Source organism: Primulina tabacum, chromosome 14, assembly GCF_025594145.1.
Source record: "Primulina tabacum isolate GXHZ01 chromosome 14, ASM2559414v2, whole genome shotgun sequence".
NCBI lineage: Eukaryota > Viridiplantae > Streptophyta > Magnoliopsida > Lamiales > Gesneriaceae > Primulina > Primulina tabacum.
The window spans coordinates 14,980,263-15,006,779 of NC_134563.1; the positions used below are offsets into that span (position 1 = coordinate 14,980,263).

At 34.1% G+C, this 26,517-nt stretch overlaps 1 protein-coding gene and 1 long non-coding RNA gene across 2 annotated transcripts; both read right to left on the minus strand.

The window, feature by feature from the left end:
• Nucleotides 1–5,987: 5,987 nt before the first annotated feature.
• Nucleotides 5,988–21,049, minus strand: LOC142523798 (uncharacterized). Its single transcript, XM_075627528.1, has 7 exons — nucleotides 20,980–21,049; nucleotides 11,669–11,845; nucleotides 11,370–11,451; nucleotides 10,998–11,160; nucleotides 10,261–10,377; nucleotides 7,701–8,369; nucleotides 5,988–6,020 (listed from the first exon to the last, which is right to left on the minus strand). Exons 1-7 carry the CDS (start codon nucleotides 21,047–21,049, stop codon nucleotides 5,988–5,990), a joined length of 1,311 nt encoding a protein of 436 aa, XP_075483643.1.
• A 4,147-nt stretch (nucleotides 21,050–25,196) lies between these two features.
• Nucleotides 25,197–26,041, minus strand: LOC142525517 (uncharacterized). Its single transcript, XR_012815084.1, has 2 exons — nucleotides 25,479–26,041; nucleotides 25,197–25,386 (listed from the first exon to the last, which is right to left on the minus strand). It is a non-coding gene; the product is annotated as an uncharacterized LOC142525517 (long non-coding RNA).
• Between the last annotated feature and the right edge of the window lie 476 nt (nucleotides 26,042–26,517).

Genomic DNA, 26,517 nt, shown 5'->3' on the forward strand with positions numbered 1-26,517 from the left:
GTAGAAAATTTTTGTCTGACAAGTCAAACATGCCTTCTCCCACTAGCTTGTGCATCCTTCTTTGGGAAATATGACCTAGTCTAGCGTGCCATATTTGTGTGGGATTTGGATCATCTAACTTTCTTTGTTTGTTGTTGAAATCATGTTTACTTGGACATTCACTTATTATTTCCAGAACATTTCTGGCACATATAATTTATTATATCCGGACTTCTTGCAGTGAAATAAATATGTTCTAACTTAGCAGGCTTTGTAGGCCTTTTAAGTGTCTTTCAGAGTTTGCCTCTTATTGTGATTGTTTTTCTTGTGGGGGGCAGAAAATTTCTTTCCCTTACCTTGTGGGCCATTTTTCGTCCGACGAGAGGCCCATTATAAAAACAACGATTTTCTTATTTCATGGTGATCTCATAAGTCATAAGCGTATTGACTAGCTCTTCAAGGCTATCATATATCTTATTCAACTTGAAGTTCACCATAACCCTGTCAAATGAGGAAGAGAAAGACAAAAAATTGATGTTATCAATTAATTCGTTAGGAATCACATATTCCAGGCCCACCACATTCTCAATAAGCGCAGTCATATGTACACCATTGTAAGGCCCGAGATTATATCATTTTAATCCGAGATTATTTAATTTACGAATTTTGGAATGATGAATTAGATTCCACGGTTTTTCTAATTAACTAGGATTGAAATGGAATTAAAAATAGTAGTGATGACCAAATTGCAAATAGTGAAGACTTCAGGAGCTAAAGTGCAATTATGGGACTTGAATATGACACTTGTCCTTGCCATGCAATGTATATGGTAAAATATTTATTACTCCGTCTGAATGTAGCCGAGGACCGAGAACAGCGATGAAGAATCCTCAAGTTTCTTTAAAGCTTGGGAAAATTGATTTTGTACTATCCGTCTATCAGAATTTCAATCCGATCACTGTTCTGTACTCCTCTTGTCAACAGCTTTAACTGGACGTAAGTTTTATTGAGTTCTGTTATCATTTGAAATTATGATATTGGGGGAATTATTATTTGATCATTATGTGGTTTTCTGGATATGTTAGACATCGTAGAATCGAAGTCAGATCGAAAAATAGATTGATTATGGAATTGTTATGATTTTCTGATTATATTAATTTGAAAATGAACAGATTTGGATTATTGACTGATTCTGGATTGTATCGGATATTGGTTATTATTTGTAATTGATATCTGTTGATATTGTATTGACGGGGATATCAAGATTGTGTCGTTATGCTGTTAATTTTGAATTAGATTCAGATTGATCGAATTTAGTATTGAATTGGGAATGAAATGTTGATATTACTATTCTCGATATGTCATTTCAGATTGACAGAGACAGTCTTGAATTCAGAATTTCCAATTCTTCAGACCGAGACTACGAACGAAAGGTATAAGTCGATGTTAACCGGGAGATTAACTTGAGTCAGATTGGACTTTAGTTTCCCTAAAACCACATATTTTATTTTATTGCAATTGTTTGACATTGAGATAATTAATCTATTGATTTATAGAAAGTAGAGAATAGCCGATAGCTATTGAGCGAGAGTCATTGACAGAAGGGCCAGACAGTGATAGAGTGGTCATTGGCCCATTGCACATTGTCATAGGATAGCTTTGGCGGATATGCCAAGTCTGTGGCGGATATGCCAAGACACTGGATTATTGACTTATATCGATATTGCTTAGGGGCGGATCGACTCCTATAGCTGAGATTCGATACATGTGTTAATGTCCAGGAACCGGGATCCCTAGATTAGGAGATGAGTCGAGTCGGAGAAGACGAGTTAGAGAGTTTTATCTATATTCACTAACGTGTCATAAATTATGATTCATGTTATTAATACAAGGTTTATGCTTTTGTATATGATTTTATGCATCGCATGTATACATTGCTTATATTGGGATTTTATTCTCGCCGGAGTTATCCGGCTATTGTCGTGTTTGTATGTGTGCATGGCAACAGGTGCGTGTTGCGACTTCGATTGTTGCACTCCCAAGAGCAGGTTGTCCACAAGTAGTATAATTCGGTGAGTCCGAATATCGTATACACAGAGAAGCTAAGGTAATTACAAGTCCACTACAATGTCTTTTTATCTTTATTTTTTTTTTAATTGTTTGAATCTTTAATTGGTAATTTTTAATTGTTCAAATTTTAATTAAGTAGTTGAGATTAAAGGATCCACTCTTGGTATTTTAATAAAGTTAACATTAACGAACATTATTGAAATCCACTTAATAAAATGGTTCCAATATATTAAATAATCATATTTATATTATGTTAAATATTATTATCTTATAAGTATATAATATATACCAAAACTTATAAATGTTGTCAAGTACTTATTGTGCTATATATATATTTGTAAACACTAAATCAATGTTCCCACTTTAAATGGTTGGTAAAACAAAACTAACATTTAAATGGTACCAAGAAATTAATATTATGATATATTTATATATAGTAAATCAAGGTTCTCACTTTAAATGGTTGGTAAAACCAAACAAACATTTAAATGGTTCCAAGTAATTTAATATTATAATATACTCATATATAATAAATAAAGGCATCCACTTTAAATGGTTGGTAATACCAAACTAACATTTAAATTGCTCCAAGAATTTAGTGTAACATATAGCAACAATAAATCAAAACTCCCACTTATAAGTAGGGGTGGGCATAAAACCCGAAAAACCGATAAAACCGATCGAACCGAATAATTCGGTTTAAATGGTTCGGTTTTATCGGTTTTTCGGTTCGGTTTCGGTTTTAATCCCCAAAAAAACCGAAAAACCAAACTGGCCATATTATTGTTAAATATAATGTTTTTATGTATAATATGGCCATATTATTGGTAAGTATAAGACTTTTTATGTATAACACACCTATTCAGATTTAGAAAATTTAGTATCATTAACCCTCAATTTTTCAATCTGATCGTTTTCTCTTTTTTCTTACAACTCATCAGTCGACGTTTTCTCTTTTTTCTGTATATATTTCTTTAATATTTTCGTAAGATTATTTGTGTTCCATTCAAGCTGGTTGACACCTTGTTATCATTCTTATTACTGAATATTCAGTTGGATTCATGCATTTTCCGTGTTTACATGGTTAATTAGTTATATATTGTTATTATATTCGTATGACATGTTTGTACACAACACTTGTTATACATATATATATATATATATATATATATATATATATATATATAAAAGATTAAGTCTCACAAATTAAATATTTGAAAAATACTATGATTTAGATTTTAAAGGCATAAAGTGACATATAATTTTATTTCTCAACAAATTTTAGCCAACCGTATATAACCGACCGTATAAACCGAACCGAACCGTAATAAAATGGTTTGCTTTTGGACTAGAGATATTCAAAACCGAAAACCGAAAAACCGAACCTTTGTAGAGTAAAACCGGACCAAACCGACCATTGCCCACCCCTACTTATAAGTAGGGTATAAAAATGCTTAAAGAAATAAATATAACATAAACAATAAATAATGATTAAATAATATAAAACATAGATTATTACCTTTTAGTAACCTTATTATCATGCCAAGAGTTTCACCTTTTCATCTCAACTTTAGGAAGTTAGCTATTCATTATTCAAAGTGTAAAACTTTGAATTTGAAATTAACATGCTAATTATATTTAAATGAAGAAATAAAGGAAAAATATAGAGAGAAATATTATGAACTAAAAGATTTGTTCATAGAATGAGGAATATCTCAATACATTACAATGCACCCCTATTTATGGCCAAATTTGGGGAGACAACCACAAATAAAATATTATTTTTTTACACATAAGTCTTCATTGGTGTTCCAAGATATTATATTATATTACACATCACTTTTGAAAATCTTCTTCTCCAAATTTGCTTTTTCACATAAAACGGAACATGTGGATAATTGAGTTGTTTAGTTGTGGTATTTTTTTCAAACCATTTGACCAAGTAATTTGAGAGATATGGTCAAAATACTAGAGCATGGTAAAACTGTCACTCCTTTGGTAACTTTATTTGTTGCTTAATTTGATCCCAATTGTGAGAGGATTTTTATCTCATGCTTGCCACCAATATTATAGATATTAACATCAACTTTCTACAGGTTCAAGAATCATCTTAATCCCATTTGCAACGCCAAGTTTATTCTTGTTTTATCGAACCTGTAAAAAATAGTAAAAACTTGTAATTACACAACGACTTATATTTTATACAATTTATTATAAAACATATAATATTTAAACATTTAATAAAACAAAAACTATATATTTATATTATAAAACATTTAATTAATGTACAATTTTTATGTTTATCACACCTCTCAACCAGCTTATTGCTAGTCCTTAGCAATTTAACGTTAATAGTAATACAAAACATATTGATTAATTTAAATAGAAATGTAATCAAAACTATCTAAGTGTTTAAATTAAATTTTAAAACTGTCAAAGTTATATCAAGATCATCATAATTATAATTTATGAAATAATTTAAGATTATCAATTCAAAGCTTATTTCAGGTAGTTAAATGTACACGGCTTTCAGAAATTCCTAGTAAGAGTGTCAACTCCATATCCTCACAGGTTAATAAATGTTTCAATTTATGGCAACGATTTCTCTCATGGAGTTGGAATACAGATAAATGCTCAGAAAAATGGTTTACAGAATGCAGACAGACAAACGAGCCAAACTAATCGAAAGATAGAAAATCCATTGATTCAAAATCTAGTTGTTCTTATTATATATTTTTTCCTGATATATATTTTTTTTCATAACATCATGGAATCAGACTAAGTTTATGCTTCTTGACCCAATATTTATTTAATTTGTACAATAAATTTCTCTCTTTCTTTTTTTTATGAGAGATATATGGGTCGTAGCATATAACTTAAAAATTACATAGATCTTCAATATCTTTCTTTTTGTATTTTTCTCTTTTTTTTTCCAAGAAATATCATTTTTTTTTTCAAAATAAGAACTCAAGATCTAAACAATAGATAGTCTCTCTCATGATCAATAAATGCTCGAAAGCTGTTTTCTCATTCCTCTCCACTCACTCACAAAATATGTGTGAGTTTAAAATTTTAGGCACTCTTATAAGGTATATCTTGGGCCATATACTTTAATACCTGATTTTATCACAATGGTTAATCACTCAAAAAGATTTCATAAATCATATTTTTATATTGATCAGAATATTAAAATTGACTTTTTTTTTTCAAATAAAAATTTAAACATTCTTAAATAGATTAATGCATGTTCTAATTTAAATCTTTCAAACATGTAATGTATGACATTTTTGCAAAAATTACTAAGATACAAACAATAAACATGATTTTATTTTAAAATAATATATTTTTATTTTTATTTTTATTTTTTAAATTTTTTTTATAAGTTTGTTCTCCCCACAATCAGAATATGACATTGTCCATAATGTCAAAATAACTATTAATAAAGAGTACATAATGAAAGAGATATCACCTGAAATTTTATTGAAGATAACAAACTGAAACAAACGCAAACCAATCCATGACTTTTGAATCAATGATCCAACTTCCTTTTCTTATTACTTGATTGCGACCAATTGATCTTTGTTATCATCGGATCAGGCTTATGAACAAAAGCTTCCAAATCATCAATTAATTGGTCGGCAGTCGAAGCACATATGAGCATTCGTCGTGAATTTTCTGAAATGAAATTCTGTTCCACAGCTTTATCAAGAAATGTCAACAAACTGTCATAATAATTATTGATATTCAAAAAGCCCACAGGTTTATTATGGATATTAAGTTGTGCCCAAGAAACAGTGTGAAAAATTTATTCTAATGTACCAAAACCACCTGGTAGTGCGATAAAGCATCAGAATTTTCAATCATTTGAGTGATTCTTTCATACATAGAAAAAACTTTTAATTTCTCCCCAATCGTAACACTTGTAATATTTCCTTCAGCTAAAAACTGTATGAATAATACCCAAAACCTGACTACCTCCAAGATGAGCAAATGTTGAAACAGATCTCATTAACCCAATATTACTTCCCCCATATACCAAGTGAAATTTTCTCTCAGCCATTATCTTTCCAAGATTATTCGCTGCTTCTACAAACACTTCATTTTTTTCAATACTCGACCCACAAAATACACAAATATTTTTCAATGTTTGTGCAGAGGATCCATCCATGTTTTTACTTTATTTTTTTGTCTGCGAAAATAGAGAGAAAGATGAGAGATTTTATAGGGGTAATATGTTATCATGACAAAACTATGGGTCACAGCTGTAAACAGAATAAATAGTAAAAACAATAATGACACACATGCATATAAATAGTAGTGTGATTGTGGCTCACAATTTTCCTCTGGTTTTACGTCCAGAAACGGCTTCAACGCCTTCTATGAGTCGAGGATATGCTTCCCATCCAATTTTCTTATAAATTGGCAAACATGATCTTTTTTAGTCGGATTCCCAAGACTATGACGCTCATCTTGGAATTGTTTCTATAAACGGAGAAGTTCAATATGCACATGTCCACTAGAATGCGTCTCAGGAGTCAATAAGATGTTATCTAAAGACTCCTTACTCAGCCCATTTTTAATAAAACCAATTTTATCTTCTCTGTTATTGGAAACACATCTCAAAGATCTGCATCGTTTGTCACAATTCCATCTTGCACACTTATGACAAACCCCTAAACTTTTGGCCCTTCGTTTTTTCGCATAAGTTCTTTTTCCTAATCCAGGCAAATACCGAATGAGCAATGATTGTGGAATTTCTCCTCCTAATCGGACCTTAGCTTCTATTACAAGACGAATATCTTCTGGAATTCCTTTTTTCATTAGCAATCTCAATCTTTCACACCTTCCTGCATAAATTTTTCTTAGAACATTTTCAGAAACAAAGGGAAAATATTTACAAATTTTTTAGAGATGTTCATCCATTTTGAAAAGAAAAGAAATGATTTTTTTTATTTTTTTATATTTGTATCAGCAATTGTGGGAAACTGATTTAACCGATTATGAGAGTCACGGAGTACCGTTATCCGCCATTTAACTGGGAAAATAAAAAGATTAAGGAAACCTGAAATAAAAACAAACAAAATTAAATTCAACATAAAAATTTAAGGATCAGAAAGGGAAATAAACTCTTCTTGAAAGATTTCATTTTCTAAAAAAAGTTTAAGCCTTTGTCCATTTACTTTAAAAATATAACCATTTTTATGATTTTCAATATCCACAGCTCCATAAGTATACATATGCTTTACAACATATGGGCCTGTCCATCTTGATCGTAATTTTCCTGGGAATATGTGAAGTCGAGAATTATAAAGCAAAACTCTTTTACCAATCTCAAAAGATTTTCTTAGAATTGTTTTATCATGAAATGATTTGATTTTTGCTTTATAAATCCTTGAATTCTCATACGCGTCATTTCTGAGTTCATCAAGTTCATTAAGTTGCAATTTACGCAATTTGTTGGCATCATCCATGCTTGAATTTAAAGTTTTGATCGCCCAATAAGTTTTATGTTCCAATTCCACAGGCAAATGACAATGTTTTCCATAAACCAACCTATAGGGAGATATATTCAATGATGTTTTAAAAGCTGTTCGATATGCCCAAAGTGCATCATTAAGTCGCAGAGACCAATCTTTTCTATTTGAGTTAACAATTTTTTCCAAAATTTGCTTTATCTCCCTATTAGCTAATTCAACTTGTCCATTTTTTTGATAATGATAAGGAGTAGTTACTTTATGAGTAATACCATATTTTTTCATTAATGAAGCAGATGGTTTATTAACAAAGTGAGTTCCCCCATCACTTATCATGGCTCGAGGAATTCCAAATCTACTAAAAATATTTTCTTTCAAAAATTTGATGACAATTTTATGATCATTTGTTCGACATGGAATTGCCTCTATCCATTTGGAAACATAATCAACTGCAACTAAAATATACAAGTATCCAAACGAAGATGGAAAAGGTCCCACAAAATCTATTCCCCAACAATCAAAGATTTCAATTTCAATAATAGGATACAAAGGCATCATGTTTCTTTTTGAAATCGCACCCAATTTTTGACAATTTTCACAGATCTTGCAGATTTCGTGGGTGTCTTTAAACAAAGTGGGCCAATAAAATCCACACTGCAAGATTTTTGCAGCCGTTTTCTTTGAAGAAAAATGTCCTCCGCATGCTTCTGAATGACAAAATTTAATGACACTACTTACCTCATTGTCGGGTATGCAACGTCGAAAAATTTGATACGGACAATAATTGAACAGATACGAATCATACCAATAAAAGTTTTTTACCTCATTCAAAAATTTTCTTTTATCTTGAGAAATCCATTGCGGTGGCATTTTTCCTGTCACAAGAAAATTTACTATGTTAGCAAACCAAGGTGTAGTAGTAACTGAAAATAGATGTTCATCAGGAAAATTATCGTTAATTGGTGTCATTTCACAAGATGATCCTTACTAGTCTCGATAAATGATCGGCTACGACATTCTCGGTTCCTTTTTTTATCTTTGATCACAATGTCAAATTCTTGGAGCAACAAAATCCATCGTATCAGTCGTGGCTTTGCATCCTGTTTGGTCAACAAATATCTAATAGCAGAATGATCAATAAACACAATAGTCGTTGATCCAATCAAATAATAACGAAATTTATCTAATGCAAATATTACAGCAAGTAGTTCTTTTTCAGTTGTGGAGTAATTTATTTGAGCTTTGTTTAAAGTTCTACTTGCATAATATATCACATAAGGCTTACCATTTCTTCTTTGACCCAATACTGCACCGACTACATAATCACTCGCATCGCACATGATTTCAAATGGTAAAGACCAATCAGGAGGTTGCATGATAGGAGCTGATGTTAAATGTCGAATGATTTTATCAAAAGCATTTTGACATTCTTGTGTCCACTCAAATGCAGTGTCTTTTGTTAAGAGGTTACAAATGGGTTTAGAGATTAAACTAAAGTCCTTTATAAACCTCCTATAAAATCCAGCATGTCCCAAAAATGAGCGAATTTCTTTAATGGTTTTTGGAGGGGGTAACTTGGCAATGACATCAACTTTTGCTTTATCAACTTCAATTCCATGAGATGACACAGCATGTCCCAAAACAATTCCAGAAGTAATCATGTAATGACATTTTTCCCAATTTAAAATAAGACATTTTTCCTCGCATCTTTCTAAAACTTTTTTCAAATTTTCAAGACAATTATCAAATGTATTCCCAAAGACAGTTAAATCATCCATGAAAATTTCCAAACAATTTTCAACCATGTTGCAAAAAATGCTTAGCATACATCTTTGAAATGTTGCTGGGGCATTGCATAATCCAAATGACATCCTTCTAAATGCAAATGTTCCAAAAGAACATGTGAATGTAGTTTTATCTTGATATTCGAGTGCAATGGGAATTTGATAATAACCTGAATATCCATCAAGAAAACAGTAGTATGGATGACCTGCTACTCTTTCTAAAATTTGATCCAAAAATGGTAATGGAAAATGATCTTTTCTAGTGGCGTCATTTAATTTTCTATAATCAATACACATCCGCCAACTAGATGGGACTCGACTTGTTAACAATTCACCTTTTTCATTTTTTATCACTGTGATGCCAGATTTTTTTGGAACTACTTGTGTTGGGCTTACTCACTTACTATCAGAAATAGGGTAGATAATCCCAACATCAAGTAGTTTGAGAACTTCAGTTTTCACAACATCTTTCATGTGTGGATTTAATCTCCTTTGTGGTTGTTTAGATGTTTTTGCATTTTCTTCTAAGTGAATTTTGTGAGTGCAAATTAGTGGATTAATGCCCTTGAGATCTTTTAGTGTCCAACCAATTGCATTTTTATGTATTTTAAGCATATCAACTAATTTACCTTCTTGATCACTTTCTAGTTTGGACGAAATTACCACCAGATATGTTTCATCTTCTCCAAGAAATGCATACTTCAATTTTTCTGGCAAGGGTTTTAACTCCAATATGGGTGGTTCGTCTTTGTTTTCATATTTTGCATCAAATTCTTTCTCTGATCCTGGTAACGAGTGATACCTGATAAAATCATCAAGATCAATTTCAATATTTTCTTTAACACTTTCAATTGAACAAATATCTAATTGATCACGAGTACTCCCTTCTTGAATGTTTTCTTCCACAAGAGTTACAATAAGATTTCATCTTCACTTTCATCTCCTTTGTCATGTGGTTGCTTACAAAGATTAAAAACATTGAGCTCCAAGGTCATGTTACCAAATGACAACTTCATTATTCCATTCCTGCAATTTATAAGAGCATTAGAAGTTGCTAAAAATGGACGACCCAGAATTACAGGAATTGCATTACAAGCTTCGATAGGTTGTGTATCTAAAACTATGAAATCGACAGGATATAAAAAGTTATCAACTTGGACCAATACGTCTTCTACCATACCTCTTGGCACTTTAACAGATCTATCGGCAAGTAAAAGTGTTACCGAAGTAGATTTTAACTCGCCTAGATTGAGTTCTTGATAAACTGAATATGGAAGTAAATTCACACTAGCTCCAAGATCAAGCAAGGCTTTTTTAATCTTTCGTTCTCCAATAATACATGAAATAGTAGGACAACCAGGGTCTTTGTATTTCAAAGTATTATTATTTTGAATGATTGCACTTACTTGTTCGGCTAAAAATGCTTTCTTTTTCACATTCAATTTTCTTTTCACAATGCACAAGCCTTTCAAAAATTTGGCATATGATGGTACCTGTTTTATTGCATCTAATAAAGGAATATTAACTTTTACTTGTTTAAAAATATCATATATATCATAATTCAAATTTGATTTTTTTGTATTTTTCAATGCATGAGGGAATGGTGGTGACACTGTCTATTGAACCTCCTCTTCGCAAGTTATGGGTTCCACTTCCTTTCCACTTCCTTACCCTTTGTAGTTGATTTATCATCATCTTCACAAGGTTCAAGAATGGATTTTTCCACAACCTTACCACTTCGAAGGGTAATAACAGATTTTACCTGATCCATCGGTTGAGTTCCAGAAGTTCCAGTTTGTGAATGATGATCCTTGGGATTAGGCAGAGATTGTGAAGGAAATTTACCTTTTTCATGAACATTAAGTACAGATGCAAATTTAGCAAGAGTATCTTTCAAATCTGTCATGGTTTGAGCAGTTTGAGTATTGATAGACTCTTGCTTTGCAATGAAAGAATTCAATGTATCTTCCAAATTTCTTTTAGGTGGAGGAACATAAGGCGCATAATTTTGAAAATTTTGTTGATTTTGGAAATGTGGTTGTGAAAATTGTGCAGCATTATCATTTCTCCAACTAAATTTTGGATGATTTCGCCAACCTGGATTGTAATTTTGAGAAAATGGTTCAAAATTTGGCCTTTTGAAATTGTTCAAAACATTGGCTTGTTCATGGAGACATTCTTTAAAAGAGGACAAAGTGGCACAATCTTTTGTAAAATGATCACTTGTATCACAGATAAGACACGCAATTTCTTGAACAAATTTTAATTGACCATTCTTTTTTAATTCAAGTGCCTCAACTTTTCTTGCCAAAGAGGTAAATCTAGCTTGAAGATCATGTTCATCTTTGAGAGTGTACATACCTCCACCAGATGTAGGAGATTGAATCTTGTTTGATGGTTCGATTGTACCTATAGTGTCCCAATTTTGAGCATTTTCAGCTAATGAATCGAGATACTCAATTGCCTCATTTGGATCTTTATCTTCAAATGTTCCATTACACATAAATTCAACAATTTGCCTATCTTTAGGTGTTAAGCCTTCATAAAATTGAGAAACAACTCTCCAAATTTCAAAACATGATGTGGACAAAGATTAAGCAATTCTTTGTATCTATCCCTACACTGATAAAAAGTTTCTCCTTGTTTTTGAGTGAAAGTGATGATTTGCCTTTTGAAAGAATTTGTTCTATGAGATGGAAAAAACTTTTTCAAAAATTGTTGTTGCAATTCATCCCAAGTTCGAATGGATCCTGATCTAAGATTTTGTAGCCAAGTTTTAGCTTTATCTTTTAAAGAAAAAGGAAAAAGCTTAAGTCGAATGGTGTTCATGCTACAATTTAGATCATTATATGTGTTGCACACTTCTTCAAACTCTCGTAAATGCATGTATGGATTTTCAGAATCTAAGCCATGAAAATTGGGTAAAAGTTGGATAATACCAGGCTTAAAATTGAAATGAGATGCATCAGGGGGAAAAACTAGACATGAAGGTGCACTAGTACGTGTAGGATTCATGTGATCTCTAAGTGTTCTTCGTCTATCATGATCATGTTGAGATTGAATTTCATCTTCATTTTCTTGGATGGGTTCTTTCGCCATGTTTTGTAAAAATAAAGGGTTATTTCGAATGAGTCGATCACTAAGTGTACGTGACCAAATGCTCATGCAAATGCAAATGCAAATGCAAAAGAATAAAAACACACAAAAGCAATAAAAATTCAAATAAAGAAAAATAAACTATAAACAAAATTAAATAGACTTGAAATTAAATTATACTTCCCCGGCAACGGCGCCAAAAACTTGTGGTTACTTCGATTATTGCACTCCCAAGAGCAGGTTGTCCACAAGTAGTATAATTCGGTGAGTCCGAATATCGTATCCACAGGGAAGCTAAAGTAATTACAAGTCCATTACAATGTCTTTTTATTTTTATTTTTTTTTTAATTGTTTGAATCTTTAATTGGTAATTTTTAATTGTTCAAATTTTAATTAAGTAGTTGAGATTAAAGGATCCACTCTTGGTATTTTAATAAAGTTAACATTAACGAACATTATTGAAATCCACTTAATAAAATGGTTCCAATGTATTAAATAATCATATTTATATTATGTTATATATTATTATCTTATAAGTATATAATATATACCAAAACTTATAAATGTTGTCAAGTATTTATTGTGCTATATATATATTTGTAAACACTAAATCAAGGTTCCCACTTTAAATGGTTAGTAAAACCAAACTAATATTTAAATGATACCAAGAAATTAATATTGTGATATATTTATATATAGTAAATCAAGGTTCCCACTTTAAATGGTTGGTAAAACCAAACAAACATTTAAATGATTTCAAGTAATTTAATATTATAATATATTCATATATAATAAATCAAGACATCCACTTTAGATGGTTGGTAATACCAAATTAACATTTAAATGGTTCCAAGAATTTAGTGTAACATATAACAACAATAAATCAAAACTCCCACTTATAAGTAGAGTATAAAAATGCTTAAAGAAATAAATATAACATAAACAATAAATAATGATTAAATAATATAAAACATAGATTCTTACCTTTTAGTAACCTTATTATCATGCCAAGAGTTTCACCTTTTCATCTCAACTTTAGGAAGTTATCTATTCATTATTCAAAGTGTAAAACTTTGACTATGAAATTAACATGCTAATTATATTTAAATGAAGAAATATAGGAAAAAAATAGAGAGAAATATTATGAACTCAAAGGTTTGTTCATAGAATGAGGGATATCTCAATACATTACAATGCACCCCTATTTATAGCCAAATTTGGGGAGACAACCACAAATAAAATATTATTTTTTTACACATAAGTCTTCATTGGTGTTCCAAGATATTATATTATATTACACATCACTTTTGAAACTCTTCTTCTCCAAATTTGCTTCTTTACATAAAAAGGAACATGTGGATAATTGAGTTGTCTAGTTGTGGTATTTTTTTCAAACCATTTGACCAAGTAATTTGAGAGATATGGTCAAAATACTAGAGCATGGCAAAACTGCCACTCCTTTGGTAACTTTATTTGTTGCTTAATTTGATCCCAATTGTGAGAGGATTTTTATCTCATGCTTGCCACCAATATTGTAGATATTAACATCAACTTTCTACAGGTCCAAGAATCATCTTAATCCCATTTGCAACGCCAAGTTTATTCTTGTTTTATCGAACCTGTAAAAAATAGTAAAAACTTGTAATTACACAACAACTTATATTTTATACAATTTATTATAAAACATATAATATTTAAACATTTAATAAAACAAAAACTATATATTTATATTATAAAAAATTTAATTAATGTACAATTTTTATGTTTATTAGTGGGACAAGATCAGGGTCGAGGAGATGATGAGAGATCGTGATTAGAGTGGAGATTACGGACTTTGACGTTGCTGTAGATAGGATTCAGCACTTGACATTTAGTGGTTAAATCATAGTTTGAGTTTGATGTTTGTTGTACAAGACTTGTACTTTTATACTGATATGTATATTAGATTGAATTACATTACGTTCCTCAAATTTTAAAAAAAATAAAAATAAAAAAATTTAGACCCAAATTAATTAATTGATCCTTTTATCCCAATGACGATTAAGAAGATGATTAGCGTCCGGGTCCCCACAACAGATGGTATCAGAGCAGTAGGTTCCAGAGCATTAGGTTCCTTAGACTGAGATAGGAGCTAGTGAGCGGGGTAGAATGAGTTTTCTTCCTTGTTTTTGAATGCTAGCATGTTTACTGCTTTGAAATGCATGTTTACCTGTTTATCTGATTTGATTGTAAACATGTATTATTGGAAATGAATCAGAACCTATTCTTGATCAGTAGTAAGATGATTAGAGGAGGACTGAAACAGGTTTGTTGTATTTGGTTGCTAACCCTTTTGGTAATCAGATATGCCTCCTCGAAGAGTACCAGAACAGGGTAGTACTTCAGCTAATCCGATGGATGTGACAGCCACTCCGATGGAAACATTACTGAAGAGGTTTCAGTTGTTTAAACCTGCCAACCCTGAAAGGAACATAGACTTCTTTTGACTGTGAGTGTTGGCTAGATGACATTGAGATGCTGTTTTACTCATTGGATTATACAGATGAGCGGAGAGTGAAACTGATTGGGCACCAGTTGCATGGCGTTGCAAAGAACTGGTGGATTACGACAAAAAGGGCTTTGGAACATCGAGGTACAACTATTACCTGGAATGTCTTTAAAACTGAGTTTTATCAAAGATTCTTCCCAGTATCGTACAGGAAAGACAAGGGGGCAGAATTTGCAAATCTGAGACAGGGTCAGCTGAACATTGAGGAGTATGTGGCCAAGTTCTCTACATTGTTGTGATTTGCTCCTCATGCGGCTGAGAATGAAGAAGTTGTTGCTGATCAACTTGTCAATGGTCTGAATCCTGACATTTTTACATTGGTGAACACTGGACGACCGAGCAACTTTGCTGATGCCTTGAATAGAGCAAAGGAAGCCGAAGCTGGTCTGATTAGACAGAAAGGAGCTTCGTTTGTGCCTCTAGCACCGAGACCATAGCAACCACCTCCCCGGTTTGAGAGTGGCAGCAGCAATGGTGGAAAGAAAGATTTCCTGAAAACCAGAGGGAAACAGTTTAAGAGATCTGGAAGCAGTTCATCCAGTTCTAGTGGCTCAAAACAGATCGGTCAGGCAGCACTTGTGGAGGAAAACATACCACAGAGCAGTGCCGAGGAGTGTTTGGCAGTTGCCGTATATGCAGACAGCAGGGACATTTTGCCAGAGTTTGTCCCCAGAGAGGTTCACAGGGATTCTAGGTAGCAGAGTCATCTGGATCAGCGGCACAGACTGATAGACGATCAGCTGGTGTTCATTCGTTCCAGCCAACACCATCTCAGTCACAGCACAGGCCAGGAGGTAACCAGACAGTGAGCCAGCCTCCTAGACAGCAAGCCCGAGTATTTGCTTTGACAGAGGAGCAGGCTCAGGAGGCACCTGACGATGTTGTTGCAGGTAACTGCTTTATTTCTGGTTATCCTGCATATGTATTGATAGATACTGGTGCATCGCATACATTTATATCTGAGAGATTTGCATTGATACATTCTTTGCCTATTGAGTCATTATCTGGTGTAGTGTCTGTCTCTTCTCCTTTGGGGGCAGATTTGATATCAGTGAAGTTTGTGAAACATTGTATGCTACAGTATGATGAGCATGAGATTGAGTTATACTTTTTTGTGCTTGGGTTGTCTGATTTTGACTGTATTATCGGTATCGATATGTTGACCAAGTACAGAGCTACTGTTGATTGTTTCCACAAGATTGTGAGATTCAGACCGGATATGGCTGATGAGTGGAAATTATATGGTAAGGGTTCTTGATCTAGAATTCCTTTGATATCCGTATTATCTATGACTCGATTATTACAGAAAGGAGCGGAGGGATTCCTTGTCTATTCAGTTGATCTACTGAAATCATGTCCATCATTGGCTGATATTCCAGTGGTGTGTGAGTTCGCTGATGTCTTCTCAGATGGGATTCCTGGTTTGCCTCCGATTCGAGAGATAGACTTCAGTATTGAGTTGATGCCAGGTACAGTTCCGATTTCGAGGGCTCCGTACAGAATGACACCGATTGAGTTGAAAGAGTTGAAAGAACAGTTGGAGGATTTACTAGCCAAGGGGTATATCAGACCGAGCGTGTCTCCTTGGGGTGCTCCAGTATTGTTTGTTCGAAAGAAAGACGGTTCTATGAGACTCTGTATCGATTACCGGCAACTGAACAAAGCAACGATAAAGAATAAATATCCCTTGCCTCGCATTGATGATTTGTTTGATCAGTTGCATGGTTCTTCAGTATATTCCAAGATCGATCTGAGATCTGGATATCATCAGCTGAGAGTCAGGGATTCTGATATCTCGAAGACAGCATTCAGAACCAGGTATGAACATTATGAGTTTATTGTCATGCCGTTCGGTTTGACTAATGCTCCAGCTGTGTTTATGGGTCTGATGAACCGCATATTCCAGAGATATCTTGATGATTTCGTTATTATATTCATTGATGATATCTTGATTTATTCGAAGAATATAATTGATCATGCTGAGCAACTGAGAACTGTATTAAAAATTCTGAGGGTTGAGAAATTATATGCTAAACTGTCAAAATGCGAGTTTTGGCTTGAGACAGGTTGTATTTCTGGGTCACATCATATCCGGAGATGGTATATCAGTTGACCGACATCAGTACCCGAGATTCGTAGTTTTATGGGTTTGATAGGATATTATCGTCGATTTATTAAAGATTTTTCGAGTATTGCCAAGCCTATTACTCAATTAACTCAGAAGAATGCTCCGTTTGTATGGTCTGAACACTGTGAGTCCAGTTTTCTTGAGCTGAAGAAAATATTGACCAGTGCACCGATATTGACTATTCCATCAGGTACTGGTGATTTTGTAGTTTATTGTGATGCATCTCACGAGGATTGGGTTGTGTTCTGATGCAGCGAGGACATGTTATTGCTTATGCCTCGAGACAGCTGAAGCCACATGAGACTCGTTACCCAATTCATGATCTTGAAATGGCTGCCATTGTATTTGCTTTGAAAATGTGGCGACACTACCTTTATGGTGAAAAGTTTGAAATTTATTCTGATCACAAGAGCCTGGAATATCTGTTTTCACAGTTCGAACTGAATATGATGCAACGAATATGGCTTGATTTATTGAAGGATTTCGATTGTGAAATCAAATATTATCCTGGAAAGTCCAATTCAGCAGCTGATACACTGAGTCGAAAGGTATGTTCTTTATCCTCATCGACGATTGGTGTTTCAAATTTGATAGAAGATTGCTGTTTGTCTGGATTAGCCTTTGAAACAGATTGTCCGCCTCTGAGAGTATGTGCTATTCAGATCGAACCAGAACTGATATTGAGAATCAAAGAAGCACAGAAAGTTGAACAGAATATACAGAATTCGATTGCTATGGTCAGAGCTGGACATAAATCGGAATTTCAGGTTCATGACAGTGTTTTGTATGTGAATAACCGTATTGTTGTGCCAAATGCTTCAGATTTGAGACAGCGGATACTGGCAGAAGCGCACAGCAGTCGTTTTAGCATTCATCCTGGTGGCAGGAAGATGTACAATGATTTGAAGACACAATACTGGTGGAAACAGATGAAAGCTGATATTGCTGCATTTGTATCCAAATGTCTGAATTGCCAACAGGTGAAAGCCGAGAGGAAGAAACCAGGAGGTCTACTGCACAGTTTATCTATTCCTGTATGGAAATGGGATCACATTTCCATGGATTTTGTGACGTAGTTACCACGTTCCTCCAGAGGTTATGATGCAATTTGGGTTGTGATTGATAGTTTGACCAAATCCGCATGTTTTATTCCGTACAAGATGACGTACCGACATGACCAGATGGCAGAGATCTACGTCAGAGAAGTGGTCAGATTGCATGGAGTGCCAAATTCGATTGTATCAGACCGTGATCCTCGGTTTACTTCGCACTTCTGGCATAGTTTACAGCAGGCTCCAGGTACGAAGTTACAGTTGAGTACCTCATATCATCCACAGACCGAAGGACAGTCGGAGCGGACTATCCAGACAATAGAAGATATGCTAAGAGATGTAGTGCTTGATTTTAGCACTAGTTGGCAGGATTCATTGCCACTTTGTGAGTTTCGTACAACAACAGCTAGCAGACGAGTATTGAAATGGGACCATTTGAAGCGTTGTACGGAAAAAAATGCAGATCCCTTCTGTACTGGGACGATATCTCTGAGGTTCCTGAGATTGGACCTGATATGATTAGAGATATGACTGAGAAAGTGAAGCTGATACAGAAAAGAATGAAGGCAGCTCAAGACAGACAGGCCAAATATGTCAATGTTCGACGTAGACCATTGGTATTTGAGGCAGGAGACCGAGTATTCTTGAAGATTTCACCTTTTCGAGGAGTGGTCAGATTTGGCAAGAAAGGAAAACTGTCTCCACGATATATTGGGTCGTATGAGATTCTCGAGGAGATAGGAGATCGTGCCTATCGACTCGCCCTACCGCCTTCTTTATCTGGGATACATGATGTCTTTCTTGTATCGTTATTGAGGAAATATCTTTTCAATGCTTCACATATCATTTAGCCAGACGAGGCAGAACTTGACTGAGACACTGAGTTACTTCGAGAAGCCGATTCAGATTCTCGATCGGAAGGAAAAGCAGCTCAGAACAAAAACTATTCCGCTTGTGAAAGTCCAGTGGACTCGTCATGGCATTGATGAAGCTACTTGGGATACTGAATCAGATATGAGACAGGAATTCCCAGAGTTATTTCACTGATGTGAGTCTTTTATTTTAGCTTCTGTTATATCTTCTTATCTGATATGATTTGACTACCTACGATTTCGAGGACGAAATCATGTCTCAGAGGGGGAGAATTGTAAGGCCCGAGATTATATCATTTTAATCCGAGATTATTTAATTTACGAATTTTGGAATGATGAATTAGATTCCACGGTTTTTGTAATTAATTAGGATTGAAATGGAATTAAAAAGAGTTGTGATGACCAAATTGCAAATAGTGAAGACTTCAGGGGCTAAAGTGTAATTATGGGACTTGAATATGACACTTGTCCTTGCCATGCAATGTATATGGTAAAATCTTCATTCCTCCGTCTGAATGTAGCCGAGGACCGAGAACAGCGCTGAAGAATCCTCAAGTTTCTTTAAAGCTTGGGAAAATTGATTTTGTACGATCCGTCTATCAGAATTTCAATCCGATCACGGTTCTGTACTCCTCTTGTCAACAGCTTTAACTGGACGTAAGTTTTATTGAGTTCTGTTATCATTTGCAAATTATGATATTGGGGGAATTATTATTTGATCATTATGTGGTGTTCTGGATATGTTAGACATCGTAGAATCGAAGTCAGATCGAAGAACAAATTGATTATGAAATTGTTATGATTTTCTGATTATATTAATTGGAAATTGAACAGATTTGGATTATTGACTGATTCTGGATTGTATCGGATATTGGTTATGATTTGTAATTGATATCTGTTGATATTGTATTGACGGGGATATCAGGATTGTGCCGTTATGCTGTTAATTTTCAATTAGATTCAGATTGATCGGATTTAGTATTGAATTGGGAATGGAATGTTGATATTACTATTTTCGATATGTCATTTCAGATTGACAGAGACAGTCTTGAATTCTTAATATCCAATTCTTCAGACCGAGACTACGAACGAAAGGTATAAGTCGATGTTAACCGGGAGATAAACTTGAGTCAGATTGGACTCTAGTTTCCCTAAAACCACATACTTTATTTTATTGCAATTGTTTGACATTGAGATGATTAATCTATTGATTTATAGAAAGTAGAGAATAGCCGATAGCTATTGAGCGAGAGTAATTGACAGAAGGGCCAGACAGTGATAGAGTGGTCATTGGCCCATTGCACATTGTCATAGGATAGCTTTGGCGGATATGCCAAGTCTGTGGCGGATATGCCAAGACACTGGATTATTGACTTATACCGATATTGCTTAGGGGCGGATCGACTCCTATCGCTGAGATTCGATACAATGTGTTAATATCCAGGAACCGGGATCCCTAGATTAGAGATGAGTCAAGTCGGAGATGACGAGTTAGAGAGTTTTATCTATATTCACTAATGTGTCATAAATTATGATTCATGTTCTTAATACATGGTTTATGCTTTTGTATATGATTTTATGCATCGCATGTATACATTGCTTATACTAGGATTTTATTCTCACCGGAGTTATCCGGCTGTTGTCGTGTTTGTATGTGTGCATGGCAATAGGTGGGACAGGATCAGGGTCGAGGAGATGATGAGAGATCGTGATTAGAGTGTAGACTACGGACTTTGACGTTGCTGTAGATAGGATTCAGCACTTGACATTTAGTGGTTGAACCTTAGTTTGAGTTTGATGTTTGTTGTACATGACTTTTATTTTTATACTGATATGTATATTAGATTGAATTAGATTACGTTCCGCAAATTTTTTAAAAAAAATAAAAATAAAAAAAATTTAGACCCAGATTAATTAATTGATCCATTTATCCCAATGACGATTTAGAATATGATTAGCGTCCGGGTCCCCACAACCATGCTCATGGGCTAGTGCCCCATTTTGCATGTGTGTAGTCATGAGCTCCTTGAAAGTAGTTTGCATCATCGTATGAGTTTCATGCACCATGCAACTCTTGCACGTGCATTCGAATGTCAGCAGCATTAAAAATTTCCTTAAACTGTCCCTACAGTTCATTTGACATAGAAGCGAGCACATCACACTTTAGCTTGCATACTATGGTCCTACCATCTTGCATTCTTTGTCAGTTCGACAGGACTGACATTAGTGTGTATGCCATTTTCTCTGAATTCAGAACAATTTTTCCAACCAGTCTTGAAAATTAGATTCGGTTAGCTTGTTAATAACAGAAATGTATTACGTGACGAAATCGAAAATATACTGATACGGAAACAGAATAATGGTTGCTGATTATTTTAAAATAATTTTAAGATATAAAATATGGATTTTATTTTATAAATCTCCCTCCCACTATTTTGACATTTTCACCACCCTCTGATGAAAAAGGGGAATCGTATTTCCTTAGTGGGCACGTAGAGTCCTATTAGCCAATTATAATCCCGAATAATATCAGCCAATTATAATTTCTAAAAGGTAGAATACAATTGCATCCCTATGCAACCTCCGCGTGTTTTGCCTCACGATTAATAAGGACCCAATAATATGACGCCGTTTATTTTCGCGTGTTAAGCCGACCCATCAATATTGAATTGTAGTATACGGTCGCCATGAGTTCCCCCAATAATATGAGCCGAAGTCATGGGAGTTCCACTCAGTTCACATCATATCTCCGGTGGAAGTCACAGCTTTCCGGCGTACAGGCCTCCCCAATAATATGAGCCAGACACTGTCCGCGGGTAGCGATCAACATGCAACCACGGTTGACGGAAGGCAAGAAAAAATTAAACTCTTTTAATTTTTACTTTTACGGTTTGATATGAATTTTGAATCATATTCAAAATGAGGGATTTTAATTTTAAAATTGTCTCATCATTTTAATTTAAAAATCGCGTGCCACGAGTTTGTATGTTTGCTGGATTCATGCAAATATATTATCTAATAATATACATACATGCATACTACTATATATCGCATATATCATAATATGGCATTCAACAATAAATAAGGATGATCGATCGCCAACACTATTAGATCCATGTGAGCCAAACATGGATCCAGGTCCAAAACTAGGTGAATGCAGAGATGCAAATGCAACTATTACAAGAGCTTCCAATATTTTACATGTCTTCATCTCGTTCATCGGGCCCACCATCTTCTAGTCTTGATCTCCCACTATTTTTAATAATTACATTTAAATATCCATGACACATAAGGGATACATCTCATGGTGTGGGAACGGGCCATAAATCAGGCCATAAACCCACTTTAATAATATCAAAAATTAACAAAATGAATAAAACAGTAAAATATCCCAACATACACCTAACACATTGGTCAAGGCTCTCGATCATCTTTCATGCATTTAATATCAAATATTAACATCAATTAATTAAACAATTTAATTAATTGATAAATCATATATCTAATAATTTTATCACTAACCACCACAATTATTAAAGAATTTAATAAATTAAATAAACTCCTTTATTTAATTTTCAATTAAATCAATAATAATTAATTTATTGTAAAACTCATTTTACCATAAATAATTAAAATCACATTCTAACTATTTATTTTACAAGAAAATTATTAATTTTCTAAAAATTAATTTTCCAAAATAAAAAATGAACCAATTTTAAAAAATATCAATTTTGCCCAAAAATTTGAAAAATCAGAAAATTGCACCATTAGCCCAAACAATTCAAGCCCACCATTCAGCACGGTTGCGCGCAGGGCACGCATAGGTGCGCGGCGCGCGCGAATCGCACGCAGCGCGGCGGCACGCCATGCGCGCATCGTGCGGACACTCCGCACAGTGCGCTGCTCGGAAAAGTTCCGGGCAGCCCCAAATAATTTTTTTTTCTGGAAAAAATAATTTTTATGGTGCTACAATTTTCTGAAAAATTTTCTTGTGTGGTTAGAAATTAATTATTCAATATCAAAACCATACGATTTAGAAAAAACATTGGCTCTGATACCACTGTTGGATCTGCGTTTTCTACACACCCAAACGCAGCGGAAGTTTTAAAATTTTTAATCTATTTTGACAATCAAAATATGTTTTGCTTTGGGCGCTCGTATGATTTTATAATCAAAAACATTCATAGGGAGTTGAAAATTAATATACCATTAGTGAACAATTTTCACTTGCCTCCAACTATTCCGGATTTAGCGGAGATAGCTCTTGATGAAATCCTACGAACTTTCTTCAAAGACTCCTTTCTTCTAATCAAGTCCACGACTAGATGATTTGATCATCTTCTAATTTGCACTACAAAAGTAGAAGAGATTTTGCGTTGAGATCGAAAATTCGAGAGGCGGCTCAATCTATTTATGCAAAGAAGGTGGCCGAAATTTTGTGCTTCTTGGAGAGGGAGTTTTCGAGAGTATCAAGGATGGAGGCTAGGGTTTTTAAAATTATGAATGAATTGTTTCTAACCCTAAGCATAATACACATATATATAAACTTAGGGCCTATTAATTAAATTAAACACTTAATGGGCTTAATTAATTAATTATCCTAGTCCAACTAGTTTAATTAATTAATTAGTCTTTTAAAGTCTAATTAAGAGATTTAATAATATGTATGTTGGTCTTGTACTCCTACAAGCCCATTATACATATACCCATTACATTTAATTTAAATCCCTTATAAATTAAACATTTGAATTTAATATTTAAAATATAAATTCAACTTCTTGAATTTATCACCTCCAAAATTTAATATTTAATAAACTCAACTTTTGAGTTTAATAAATTAAATTCTCAAATTTTATAAACTCATTCTCTCCAAATTTCATAAATTCAACTTCTTGAATTTACTATCTCATAAATTCAACTCCTTGAATTTATTTTTCTCAAAATTTAATTACATAAATTCAACTCCTTGAATTTACTATATCATAATATAAATTCAACTCCTTGAATTTATTTTCTCAACGCGAAAAAACGATCCAGTGCTTGTGTGACCCTCAATGGTTCAGGGACACAGCTAGCCGTGGGTTCACAACTCTTTGTGATTCAGAATAATATTTTTTCTTATTCGTGTTTACCCTAGTTAGCCCCATTCTTTTAATCAACACCTTGATTAAGAATGTCAGAACTCATTTCTGATTGCACCCATCGGATCATGGTAAGAGCGTCTAGTAGCATCGCCCCATGATCCTCTAGGTATCACTGATAGTGCATGCAAGAATCAGTCGATTATGATTAACGTAAAGTACGGTCCCTTCATCTCATATATCGCGATAGAATCTGCAACCATTGGTTCATCGATGGTTGCATATTAATTCGATAACTATGTGATAACTATAATAGTGGCATCGCGTGTACTATTTAAAAACTCCTTCTCTAACATACATCTCCTACTCTCGCCAGAGATTCCATGCACTATTATTTCATCAGATCACACAGGATATCCACACACATAGGTGAGCGGTGAATCCTCGACTACAATGCACTGGCTCCTATATGTGTCGCAACTGTACCCAACCTCGCCACCTGATGACTCTCCTGGAGCCGGTAAACGAGTCAATGCACAGCCCTAGCATATAGAGCCTCAGTGTTGTCCCGGGTCGTAAGGACTAATGGTGTACAATCATAACCACAGACTTATCCTCTCGATGAATGATAACCACTTTGGAAAGACCGAGGGAGGGTTGTTCAGTTTAATCATCATATGACTACCCATCTGCATGTTTGGATATCGCCATGCCCTTCCTTACCGAGAAACGCAGTACACAACATCACGTATGCTAGTCTCGAGCTCAAGCGACCTTTATCCCTGTTTTAGGCGGCTGAATCGACTAGGAACGAATTTAGAATATGTAGTGTTTACAAATAAGTTTCAACATCGAATTACGATTCATTTGTATTAAAGCATAATCAAGGACTTTATCTATGCTGTTTGCATGGGTATATACAGATAAAGTATAACAAGACCATAAAAAGTTAGATTATATTAAAATAAAGATTGTTTATTACAGTTGAGTCAATAAATTCCCTAGTCAACCGTTGGCTCGCAGGGCATCTACTCTAACACTTAGTCCACTTACACATGATCAAATTTAATCCCTCATGTAAAAAAATAAAGTTTGGCATTATAAACTCCAAATAAAGCAGAACAAATTCCAAGTACATTTCAAGAAAAACATAATGGTTGCAGGTGACACAAGGGCTGCGTTAATGTCTAAAGGAAAAACAACTGATGTATGTGATTAATCAGTAACAGAAACAAAAGGAAAAACGAGGAAACATCTTGCTCCATGCAAGCCCCTCTACCTGATCTACTTCTTTGGCCTCAACTACACAAGAAGAAGCACAATAGAACAAACATGAACACAGAGGGATTTAAAAGTGTAAAAGGAAGTGGCAATATTATATCACAAATATAAACCTGGTTACTATGTCCACACTTCTTTTTCTGCAATCGACGGCATGAGGGTGCACGTGAGAATAACACCTGCAAGTGAAACATGAGGTTTCATCCAAGAAGTTAGATCATAAACAAAACTTTAAATGATAATCACGTGCCAATGTCATACATGACACTAGTGATCACATGAAGAAGTTTCTCAATATAATCAAGAAAATGACTTTAATCCTCTTTCCTTACATGAGTATCCGCATCAAAAAGAAGGGTGTGTGAACATATTCGAAAGTTTGTTAAGGTGGTTCGGAGGGGAGGAGGGTAATCACCCTTCCTCATCCATTATCTTGTGACACGCAAGGCATAGCATTTTAAGAAAACTACCGATACGCGAAAACCTTCTCTTACTATTCTCATCTCTTAATTATTTTCTATGATAGAGGAGCTTGGATACGATTTCCCGATTGAAGATCCATGGATCTTGGCATAAAATTTTATTCTTTTTTCTTTAATGAGATCATGTTGCAGGTGGACCAACCACACAAATTTGAATATCGATCTCAACAAAAACCACCGACAGGATTTTTCTAGGAATTTGTAACACCTCTGACCGATTTTATAAAATAACACAGCGGCAAATTAAAATCACAAAATTTAACACCTCTGACCGATTTTATAAAATAACACAGCGGAAAATTAAAAATTTACTTAGAGGGAAGGAGGATTTAAAATTCTCTTGACATACAACATTTTTAATAAAAAACATATACATGATCAATCAAGTGTTGCACCAAAATACAAAATATCATTTTTGATCATGTCAAAATGCTAGCAAAATAGCCTTCTTCCTTCCCTCTTTTATGCATATGACCTCGACTCCAATCAACGTCCTAGCCCGTCCCTCTTATCTGCATCACATGAATAACTGGAATGAGTATAAAGCTCAGCAAGTAGAACTCTTGCATAACAATCTGTACATATCATACTCTGTAAAACATGGCTTTGAAATCATTAAATACCATCAACTCTGAAACATAAATATCATAGCATATCATAACAATAACGA

Coding starts and splice junctions, on each gene's coding strand:
- LOC142523798 (XM_075627528.1), bottom strand. CDS start 21,049: ATGATGCAAACTACTTTCAAGGAGCTCATGACTACACACATGCAAAAT. Junction 11,846..20,979: donor GGCACTAGCCCATGAGCATG/GTTGTGGGGACC, acceptor AATTTTATGAAG/GCTTAACACCTAAAGATAGG. Junction 8,370..10,260: donor TTAATCTTTGTAAGCAACCA/CATGACAAAGGA, acceptor TGGATTTCTCAA/GATAAAAGAAAATTTTTGAA.